At 39.6% G+C, this 12021-nt stretch overlaps 1 protein-coding gene across 1 annotated transcript; it reads right to left on the bottom strand.

The window, feature by feature from the left end:
* Nucleotides 1-350: 350 nt before the first annotated feature.
* Nucleotides 351-11652, bottom strand: LOC306891772 (NLR family CARD domain-containing protein 3-like). Its single transcript, XM_079452292.1, is given in 12 exon segments — nt 351-1651; nt 2743-2916; nt 3313-3486; nt 4471-4644; nt 5381-5554; nt 5871-6913; nt 6917-7638; nt 7727-7931; nt 8529-8580; nt 8759-8869; nt 11207-11274; nt 11549-11652. Coding segments are annotated over 11 exon segments (2874 nt in total). The 5' UTR covers nt 11233-11274; nt 11549-11652; the 3' UTR covers nt 351-1632.
* Nucleotides 11653-12021: the final 369 nt, after the last annotated feature.

The following is a 12021-nucleotide window of genomic DNA, read 5'->3' as shown; positions in this document are numbered from 1 at the left end:
ATCAAGAGGATTAATAAGAATTATGATTTTTAACAGATTTTACTAACAGATGAAGAAATGGGTTTGCAGCGCTTATTTCTGTATTTACGGTATATCAGCAAAAGCAGGTTTAATGTTCTTCAGAGTTTTTTACATTCAGTTGGCCAATAAGTTTTGCATGGCAGCATATTTGTAGCAATGTTTCTTCCAACACTTAAAATACATTACATGCTAAATAAGTTTCCATCAGCTGAAATCAATGCAATTTGAATTCAATTGAATTTGTGAGAATTACCTGATTTGTTTCTCAGTTTACAAAACGTCATCAACTCGTCATCAGACATATGTGTAAGAAATCATTTGACAGTGTAAAGTGTTTATACTTTTATTTGTGTACAATAACATTGACAACAAAAGTGCATTTATAAAATAAAGAAAATATACAGGGTGCGCTCTCAGCCGTCACTGTCTGTAATATATTTCTGAAATCACATCTCAATATAAAGACTAAAACTCAGTGAATACATCACAGAAACACTCAGATCTGTATACTGTGCTCGGCTATAGATCATTCCACACCACCAATAAAGTGTTTTATGTTATTCGTGTGCATTGTTAGTATTCATATTTATTTACATTATTGCTCAATACTTTGTACATTATATGTTAACAATTATTTACAGTTTTATCAGAATATCACAAATATTCCCAATAGAAAAACACATTGTAAATTCCCCTTAGACATACATTAATTCCATTATTTAAACTACAAATATATTCATTGAGTCATCTCAAACAAATATACAAACACAATAAAACATACCTGCGGTCATAAACAATATGGCAATGAGTGCTGTGTGACAACAGGTTACCATCTAAAAAAATAGCATCACGTCAATACAGTGTTAATGGATTGCCGAACAGCTAGCTCACCACGTGCGGCAGCAGCTACGTTATGCATTTATGTTATGCATTTAACATAACAAACACAATATCACAGCTCGTAGTTCATTAAGACTACCGCAAAATTCACTCATCATCATAAACACTCTTACACGGTGATAAGTCAACAAATAAGTGATTATAACAACTTGTATATCCGTTTTAATATCGGAGAAACCTGAAGTGAACTCACCTCAGTCAAATCCAGCATTGCTCTGACTGAGGCTAGCCTTACGCGGCGCAAGTTACGGTCAGATGACGTCACACGCACGCACTGCGCTAACCCGACGCGCAGGCAGAATGAACACAAAACGAAACTCCCAGTAGTACAAAAAGAAATATTTTTGGTGGAATTCATAAGTATACAGATAAACCTGCTACATGTGCTCATGTTGATCATAGTCTGAACCATTTGATAAAGAAATGACCAATAAAACATATGAAGTTTCATCACATTCTTTGTTCTAATTGCTTCAGAATATTTCAGCTTGATGTCCATTATAGGTGTTTGGTGTTTATCTCTCCAGGTGTGAAACACATCAATATTCATCATCACTTGAAAAAGTCATTATATTGTTTTGGAAATAATGATAAATAAGACACTTTTTAGCGCTTCACAGCCGTCAGCGGTGATGTCACAGTCTTCAGAGAGAAAAAGGCTCAGATGATCTTTACTGAATGAAGGGAATCCTTTCACTCTTCATGTGATTGTTACAGTCCAGGCTCAAAACTGTAAAACATTGAGGAGAAACATCAGATATGATATTAATATTCACTCATCTCAGTCATTATCAACATCATGTCACAATGACTTTATAATTACAAATCATATTAAATTAATCTGAGAGAGAGAACACAATACAAGAAGTGCAGCCACACCAACATTAACACAAGTGTGAGTACAAAACATTTCTGTCACTTGTCCACAGTAAATTAATCTACTTAAAAATGTCTCACAACAAATATGTATTTTTGTATATACTAAATAAAACTAGTCCTAAAACGTGTCTAATAAAGATGATTTGGTTGACAGGATACTTAAAGGAACAGTTCACCCAAAAATGAAAAGACTACTATGGGAGTCAATGGTGACCCACAACGGCTGAGTTACAAACTCTAGTGTTTATTTGTGTTCAGCACAACAAAGAAATGTATTCAGGTTTATAACAACTGGTCCCCAAAAAACACAATTATTTAATCATTTACACCTTGTGTCATTCCAAACCTGTAGGACTTTCTTCTGACAAAAGATATATTTAAAACATTTGTCCCCATTGTCTTGTCATTGGTTTTGTATCCATACAATAGAAGTTTATGGCTAACAACAGTTTTCTGTTTTGCAGAAGAAAGTAAGGTTGGGTGGACTTTATTTTCTTAGTTTCTTAATATTTAGCATCTAAAACCAAATTAACAGTTTTTCATCTATTGCACGAGAGCAACAACAACTAAAATAAAACTATTTTAAAGCGTGAGGTCGCTGGTAGTAAAAGAGCAGCTGGTGGATCTCTACAGCAGCTTTACGTTACTTCAGATCTGAAGCGAGTGTACAGACCAAACTTCACTTGCATTTACAACAAGTCCACTGAAAGTGTCATGATCACTAATAGATGAAACAACAGAAACATGTGTCGAGTTTGTTTGTGACGGCCTACGACTTTAGAACAACGTCAATATATTTATCAGCCCACATGACCCGCGACTAGTCGACATCAAGCTTTAAATGAAGTGCCAGAGCATTCATGTCGACTAGTTTGAGCCAAACCCTACAGTGTGGTAATAGTTTATAGAAATATAATGATTTAAAAATAATAAAGAACTCACAGTAGTTTCTGTAGTTTACAGTGTGGATCCTTCAATAGATCAGAGAGCAGCTTCACTCCTGAATCTTCTGGATTATTACCTCTCAGATCCAGTTCTGTCAGATGTGAGGGGTTTGATCTCAGAGCTGAAGTCAGAGCAACACAACCTTCAGATCCAATACTGCAGTTACACAGACTGAAGAGAGAAGAAAATAAATGAAATGACAATAACATTTAGACAATAATTAATAGTACAATTATATAATATAGTTAATTATACTTCATTTAATATATTATTCAATTATTATTCATCAATTAATCAAATAATTTCCCTTTTTACAAGATACAAGTAATAAATTAAATGATTGTAAATCACAATAATATCATGAATAGTTTAATATATTGAAGTTAGTTATTAAAATGATCTCAGTTTGATGATAATTCTGTATGAATCTGAATCAACAGAGAGTCATTGACTGACAGTCACTGTTGAGTCTCTTACATATAAAGATGATTCTGATAAACTTATGAAGACCTTCATTTACATAATACATACACATGTTTAACTTTATTGCTTTAAGGATTTTCTTACTTTAGTGTCTTCAGTTTACAGTTTGTATTCTTCAGTCCATCAGAGAGCAGCTTCACTCCTGAATCCTTCAGTTTATTGTGACTCAGGTTCAGTTCTGTCAGACTTGAGGAGTTTGATGTGAGAACTGACGCCAGTGATAAACAACTTTTCTCTTTCAGATCACAGTCACTCAGACTGAAAGAGAAATAACAAGATAACAGTGAGTCACAATGTTAGTAAGACACTTATGACTGTTTTCTGACTGCATGATGGATCTTTCTGATGTGAATAACGCTGCACTTGCCACAGAGATGAATAACAGGCAAAGCATTAACAGATGGATCTTTAATGATCACTTCTGATCTCATTTCTATGTTTCAGGATATCGTATGAAGCAGCAAGGTGTCAGGAACGTGTTGTGGGAACAAGGACAGAGAACCCAAGTGCAGACAGCAAACAAAGTGTGTATAATGATGCTTATTAAAGATCATCTACATATTTTTGACTGCTGTGTATTTCTTGTATGTTAGATGTTCAGGTGAATCTTTTTGGATTATCTGGATGTCACAGATTTAGCTTCAACCTCGCCGCTGCTTAATAACAATAAACTTCACTGTGACAAGGTGAGACATGTTTTATATTTAATAATGTTTGCTGTTCATTTCATTTAATGTTTGGTGTTTATTTTAGACTCGTACCTGATGAACGTGGTCGTTTGTGGTTGTTATGAAACATCTGTCTGTGTGTTTGAAGCGATTGTCACACACAGTATAAATGACAGATGCTTTAGTAGATATTTGTTGGAGTCGCACTTTTGCTGCAGAGTTAGAGCTTTAAAAACACATTTTAATGGATATGAGGGTTTGTGTTTGTTATCTGTAAGTCTCTGTGCATGTTCCTGCATTCATTCAGTGTTTTGGATTCTTGTGAAGGATTTGTTTAGATATGATGTGGTATCATTTATGGTGACGTTACTTTGGAATATCGCTGTTGTTTGGCCGGAGGAAATTTTGCCATAACCGAGGTTTTGTTGAAACGCCGCCACTGTCAACTACATCAAATTTACACACGAACAAGAGTGAAACAGCAAAACATAAACAGCAAAAATACTCGACACTCACTTGAGATTATTAAAAAAAGTGAGTTTATAACTAAATGATAATTTGATCAGTAACTCACAGTAGTGTCTGTAGTTGACATTGTGGATCCTTCAGTAGATCAGAGAGCAGCTTCACTCCTGAATCTTCTGGATTATTATAGCTCAGATCCAGTTGTGTCAGATGTGAGGGGTTTGATCTCAGAGCTGAAGTCAGAGCAACAAAACCTTCTGATCCAATACTGCAGAACGACAGACTGAAGAGAGAAGAAAATAATGACAATAACATTTAGACAATAATTAATAGCATAATTATTTAATATAGTTAATTATACTTTAATATATTTTTATTATTTCATTGTGGTGAGGAAGGCGGGACGAGAGCTGTGAGGCGGGGCCGGTGGCGTGAATGATAGTTGCAATCAGCTGTGTGCGCACTGGTCCCGCATATCTTACGGAGGAGATCAGGAGTTTAAAAGGACGAGCAGCAGGACTGTTGACGAGAGAGGACCGGGCCAGGACATGTAAAGTTTGTGTCTATGTTTTATGGCCGGCAGTCTATCGTGAGGTGGCTGCCGGTCTCTACTTCCGTGTTTATTGTTTATTTGATTTAATTAAAGTTGTTAAATGTTCGCCGGTTGCCGCCTCCTTCCTTCCCTCTATTGAATCTTGTTACATTCATATATTCAATTATTATTCATCAAATGTATCAAATTATGTCCCTTTTTACATGATACAAGCAATAAAATATATGATTGTAAATCACTGTCATTATACAATAATATCATGAATAGTTTAATATATTGAAGTTAGTTATTAAAATGATCTCAGTTTGGTGATAATTCTGTATGAATCTGAATCAACAGAGAGTCATTGACTGACAGTCACTGTTGAGTCTCTTACATATAAAGATGATTCTGATAAACTTGTGAAGACCTTCATTTACATAATACATACACATGTTTAACTTTATTGCTTTAAGGATTTTCTTACTGTAATGTCTTCAGTTTACAGTTTGTATTCTTCAGTCCATCAGAGAGCAGCTTCACTCCTGAATCCTTCAGATTATTGTGACTCAGGTTCAGTTCAGTCAGACTTGAGGAGTTTGATCTGAGAACTGACGCCAGTGATGAACAACTTTTCTCTGTCAGATTACAGCGACTCAGACTGAAAGAGAAATAACAAGATAACAGTGAAGATATAAACACATCAAGAGATAATGTTTGAACAATGAGAATCATCTGCACAAGAGCTGAAGCAACATCTGCACCTGATAGAGAATCACTGCAAGAACTGAACCCTGACAGACGATTATAAATAAAAAACAAATGAATGAAAATCAGAAAAAAGCCACAAGAGAGCAGCTCTCACTCTATAGATGCAGTGAACAATTCCATCATGTTTTATTGTGTCTCTGTAGGACATTAACTACAGTAATGTGGACTGTTAGATGTTCAGGTGAAACTGCAGGTAAATGACTCACTGAGCTGTTCTGGATGCTTTGATCACTGGCAGAAGCCTCAGAAGACATTCATCTGATCGATCATATTTCCTCAGATTAAACTCATCCAGCTTCTCTTCTGAGTTCAGTAACACAAACACCAGAGCCGACCACTGAGCAGGAGAGAGACGGACTCCAGTAAGACTAGACTCATCTCCTCTGTTCACATATGTTTGTACTTCCTGCACTAGAGAATGATCATTGAGTTCATTCAGACAGTGAAACAGATTGATGGATTTCTCTGGAGAGAGATTCTCTCTGATCTTCATCTTAATGTACTCGACTATTTCCTGTTTACTGTCAGAGCTTCTTCCTGTCTGTGTCATCAGATCTCGTAAGATTGTCTGACTGGACTCCAGTGAGAGACCCAGAAGAAATCTGAGGTAAAGATCCAGGTGTCCGTTCTCACTCTGTAAGGCCTTGTCCACTTCACTCTTCAGTAAATCACTCATGTTTGATCTCAATCCGCTGAAGTTTTCTGATGTTTGCTGAAGAAATGACAGAAACTTGAATAAAGCAGCGAGAAACTCCTGAACGCTCAGATGCACAAAGCTGAACACCTTCCCCAGGTTCAGTCCAAACTCCTCTCTGAAGATCTGAGTACAAACTCCTGAGTACACTGACGCTTCTCTGACATCAATGTCACACTCTCTCAGATCCTCCTCATAGAAGATCAGGTTCCCTTTCTCCAGCTGTTGAAAAGCCAGTTTTCCCAGAGACTCAAGACTCTTTCTAGCCTGCTGAAGATCTACCTCACATTTCCCATCATACTTCTGACTCTTCAGTTTGATCTGAAACATCAGGAAGTGTGTGAACATGTGAGTGAGAGTCTTGGGGATCTGTGCTGGACTCTCTGCTTCACTCAACATTCTCTGGAGAACAGTGGCTGAAATCCAGCAGAAGACTGGGATGTGACACATGATATACAGACTTCTGGATGATTTCATGTGTGTGATGATTCTGTTGGCCAGACTCTCATCATTGATTCTCTTCCTGAAATACTCGTCCTTCTGAGGGTCATTGAATCATCGTACATCTGTGATCAGATCAACACACTCAGGAGGAATCTGATTGGCTGCTGCTGGTCGAGAGGTGATCCAGATCAGAGCAGAAGGAAGCAGATTCCCCTTGATGAGGTTTGTCAGCAGCACATCCACTGACGCTGATTCTCTGACATCAAACAAACTCGGATTCTTTGAGAAATCTAGAGGAAGACAACACTCATCCAGACCATCAAAGATAAACACAACTTTATAATCATCAAAGTCTGTCGATCTCAGTTCTGTTGTATCTGTGAAGAACTGATGAAGAAGATCCATCAGACTGATATTTGTCTGTTTGATCAGATTCAGTTCTCTGAAAGGAAGTGGAAATATGAAGTGAAGATCTTGATTTGTTTTTTCTTCAGCCCAATCCAGAATGAACTTCTGCACAGAGACTGTTTTTCCAATTCCAGCGACTCCTTTAGTCAGCACACTTCTGATGGGTTTGTTTAGTTCAGGTGAGACTTTAAAGATGTCATTACATTTGATTTGTGTTTCTTGTGTCTCTAATCTTCTGGATGCCGTCTCAATCTGTCTCACCTCATGTTCATTATTGATGTCTTCACTCCCTCCCTCTGTGATGTACAGCTCTGTGTAGATCTCATTCACAAGTGTTGAGCTTCCTTGACTTGAGATTCCTTCATTCATTCTCTGGAATTTCTCTTTTAGTCTGGATTTGTGTTTCTTCATGTTAAAAGGGGTCAATTCTGTTGTGTAAAGGAAAACAAAATAAGTTAAATGCAGGAAATGACATTAAAAAAATAATCCTCAGGAATAAATTCATGAATCTCTTACTGATCTGTAGTTTGTCAGCGAGGTCTGTCTGCTTCATCTTCCTCAGGACGTTCAGTGTGATCTTCAGAAACATCTCTCTGACTCTGATCTGATCTTCATCATCCTCCTCTTCTCTCTCAGAGCATGATGGGTAATCTGGACTCAATAGACTCTTGAAGATCTTCAGCTCTTTCTTCATCAGAGAGATGAGTTTGTGCTCAAGCTCCTGAAAACATTGTTCAAACAAACATGATTTTGTTTTCTTCAGAAAAAGGTTTTAATGCTCATTTTAGTGAACACAGTTTTTTCTAAATAGCTTGAACCTCATTTCATGAAACCTGTAACACATTTAAACACTATAAACACACATCAAAACTACACAAACAAAATCATATTTTCTTTAATTCATATTTTGCCTTCAAATGATTCTCAAAGCATCAAATACACATCAGCATTGATAACACACTGAGATCTATTTCAAATCAATATGATCGTGACTTCTTACTACAATGAATCAGTTTGAAACTAAACATCTAAACATGTTTCAGAATCATCAGTAATAATAACAGTAATCTGTGTAAAGCTGCAGTACGACTGACAGTAAAAGAATCTCATGAAACGCCCTTTAAACATACAGATTTGATTTTGGCCTTAGAAACATATTTTGCGGTAAAATTATTATATTTTAATAATTAATATTTATTCATATTTATATATACATGGTTGTTACACAGTAGTTGCTTCGCCTCCATTTCTCAACTTTACACACACATACACACACACACACACACGCACACACACAAACACACACAAACACACTCACCTGGAAAACAGACTCCATGTGCTTCCCTCTGAATGAGACATTTGTTGTGTTTCTGTAATGTAACAATAAATGAAATATGTGTTTCATACAGTGAACACATGGATTAATGTGTGTATCTGTCAGTAAAGTGTTCAGTGAATATCTGAAGTAACATCAACAGCACAGACTCAGATCAGAGAATAAAGACTGATGAAGTGATTTACTCATCTAAACCATCAGACTGTTCTCACCTCACATCTGGATCATCACAGTCTCCTGAACTGAAGTGAAGTGGATCACCCATTGATGCGTCACTCTTCATGGACACACAGCTGGGTTTAGGAGATCCTCCACCAGTCAAACTAAAACAACATTACAACACTTTACTTCATGTTCAGTTTTATGCATTATTCAATAAAGCACTTGTATTAATGAGATATTTCACCCAATAATAATACTTTATTCATTCATTCATTTTCTACCGCTTTTCCGGGGGGACACCGAGGCGTTCCCAGGCCAGCCGGGAGACATAGTCCCACCAGCGTGTCCTAGGTCTTCCCCGGGGTCTCCTCCCGGTCGGACGGGCCCGGAGCACCTTCCGGCGTCCAGTAGGCATCCGTAACAGATGCCCAAGCCACCTCAGCTGACCCCTCTCGATGTGGAGGAGCAGCGGCTTTACTCCGAGCTCCTCCCGGGTGACCGAGCTTCTCACCCTATCTCTAAGGGATCGCCCAGCCACCCTGCGGAGGAAGCTCATTTCAGCCGCCTGTATCCGGGATCTTGTCCTTTCGGTCATGACCCAAAGCTCAAGACCATAGGTGAGAGAAGGAACGTAGATTGACCGGTAAATTGAGAGCTTCGCCTTGCGGCTCAGCTCTTTCTTCACCACGACGGACCGGTACATCGACCGCATTACTGCAGAAGCTGCACCGATCCGTCTGTCAATCTCCTTTTCCATCCTTCCCTCACTCGTGAACAAGACCCCGAGATACTTAAACTCCTCCACTTGAGGAAGGAACTCTCCATCAACCTGAAGTGGGCAAGCCACCCTTTTCCGACTGAGGACCATGGCCTCGGATTTGGAGGTACTGATTATCATTCCAGCCGCTTCACACTCTGCTGTAAACCGTCCCAGTGCATGCTGAAGGTCCTGGTTTGAAGGGGCCAACACGACAACATCATCCGCAAATAGCAGAGACGAGATCGTGTGGTCCCCAAACCTGACACACTCCAGCCCCTGGCTGCGCCTAGAAATTCTGTCCATAAAAATTACGAACAGAACCGGTGACAAAGGGCAGCCCTGCCAGAGTCCGACATGCACTCGGAACAAGTCCGTCTTACTGCCGGCAATGCGAACCAAGCTCCTGCTTCGGCCGTACAGGGACCTGACAGCCCTTAGCAAAGGACCACAGACCCCATACTCCCGAAGCACCCTCCACAGGATGCCACGAGGGACACAGTCGAATGCCTTCTCCAAATCCACAAAACACATATGGATTGGTTGAGCAAACTCCCATGAACCCTCCAGCACCCTGTAGAGGGTGTAGAGCTGGTCCAGCGTTCCACGGCCTGGACGAAAACCACACTGTTCCTCCTGAAACCGAGGTTCTACTATCGGCCGTATTCTCCTCTCCAGTACCCTGGCATAGACTTTCCCGGGAAGGCTGAGGAGTGTGATCCCCCTGTAGTTGGAACACACCCTCCGGTCCCCCTTCTTAAAAAGAGGGACCACCACCCCGGTCTGCCATCCCAGAGGCACTGTCCCCAACCGCCACGCGATGCTGCAGAGGCGTGTCAGCCAAGACAGCCCCACAACATCCAGAGACTTGAGGTACTCAGGGCGAATCTCATCCACCCCGGGTGCCTTGCCACTGAGGAGTTTCTTGACTACCTCAGTGACTTCGGCTTGGGTGATGGACGAGTCCACCTCTGAGCCCTCAGCCTCTGCTTCCTCAATGGAGGACGTGGCGGTGGGATTGAGGAGATCCTCGAAGTACTCCTTCCACCGTCCGACGACATCCCCAGTTGAGGTCAACAGCCTCCCACCTCCACTGTAAACAGATAGTCGATAGTCCTTCTCCACGGCCTCACCAAACTCCTCCCAGGCCCGAGTTTTTGCCTCCACAACCACCCGGGCAGCAGTCCGCTTGGCCTGCCGGTACCTGTCAGCTGCCTCAGGAGTCCCACAAGCCAACCAGGCCCGATAAGACTCCTTCTTGAGCTTGACGGTTTCCCTTACTTCCGGTGTCCACCACCGGGTTCGGGGATTCCCACCTCGACAGGCACCGGAGACCTTACGGCCACAGCTCCGAGTGGCCGCTTCGACAATGGAGGCGGAGAACATGGTCCACTCGGACTCAATGTCTCCAGCCTCCCTCGGGATCTGGTTGAAGCTCTGCCGGAGGTGGGAGTTAAAGATCTCTCTGACAGGAGACTCGGCCAGGCGTTCCCAGCAGACCCTTACAATAATACTTTATATAAATGATAAAAACATATTTCAATATAATTAATAAAAATATCATTAGTAAATGTCTCTACATTTTAAATATTATAAAAACACAAATAATAAATGAAACTAAACTGAATCTATTTAAACTAAATTAAGTTATTAAACACAAACTCTTACATCTGTCAGATCAAAACACATCTAACTATAGACAATAACACATTTAAGTTTATTAAAATCTTTCATTTCTCACCTTTTGGTCTCTTTGGAGAGATTCATGATGAACACACAGTGTCAGAATATAAAGAGTTAATCTCAAACCTGTAAAGAAAATACTGATGTGTTATGTGTCATCTCAGAAATACACACTTCTTTCCCATCAGTCCGTCCACAACATTGAGCTTCACATTTGCTCTTAACAGTGAAACTAAGTTTTCAAAACGTCACTTTTAATGTTTTGAGTTTATAAACACACTTCCTGATTCCAGAAACAACACAATATTCAAGACAGTTCTTCAACCAATAAACTTAATGTGATGTTCAGATCAAGACGATATTAAATCTACTGAATAAACATGAGGCTGTTTATACTTACTGTGTTTTTTTAGCTTGTTTATGATTTATTTTCTTGAACGAGGCTTTGCTGTAAAATGGCTCCTGCTGTAATAGTTTCACTTTCACCTGCAGTTACCTGTGAAGGAGGAGGAGCCACCAAACATGACAGACTTGTTCAACAGTCAGATGTTCAGACTGAAGTCCACTAGTTAGTGACCCCTGTGCTAAAGGTTCTTCCTCATGTAGGCAGTAGTGTGACGTCTCTCTAGGAACCTGCTGAGTGAAACTCTTCACAATATGAATACTTATGAAGTTTATTCTCCAGTGACGCTCTTTCTCCAGTATGGATTATGTGATGCTGCTTAACTGGCTCTAATACTCACACCACACTCAAACACTTCACTTCACTTCATTATGGATTTACTAGCAATTCTTACCATCGTCATTCAATAAAAAACATATTCCACAAAAAGGCTTTGCATGGTTTTCTCTGTTTATTTAAAATGTTTTATC

The sequence above is a fragment of the Barbatula barbatula genome (genome assembly GCF_947034865.1).
Source record: "Barbatula barbatula genome assembly, chromosome: 3".
Classification (NCBI taxonomy): domain Eukaryota; kingdom Metazoa; phylum Chordata; class Actinopteri; order Cypriniformes; family Nemacheilidae; genus Barbatula; species Barbatula barbatula.
Note: the sequence above shows the minus strand (reverse complement) of the source record. Positions and strands in the feature narration are given on the sequence as shown.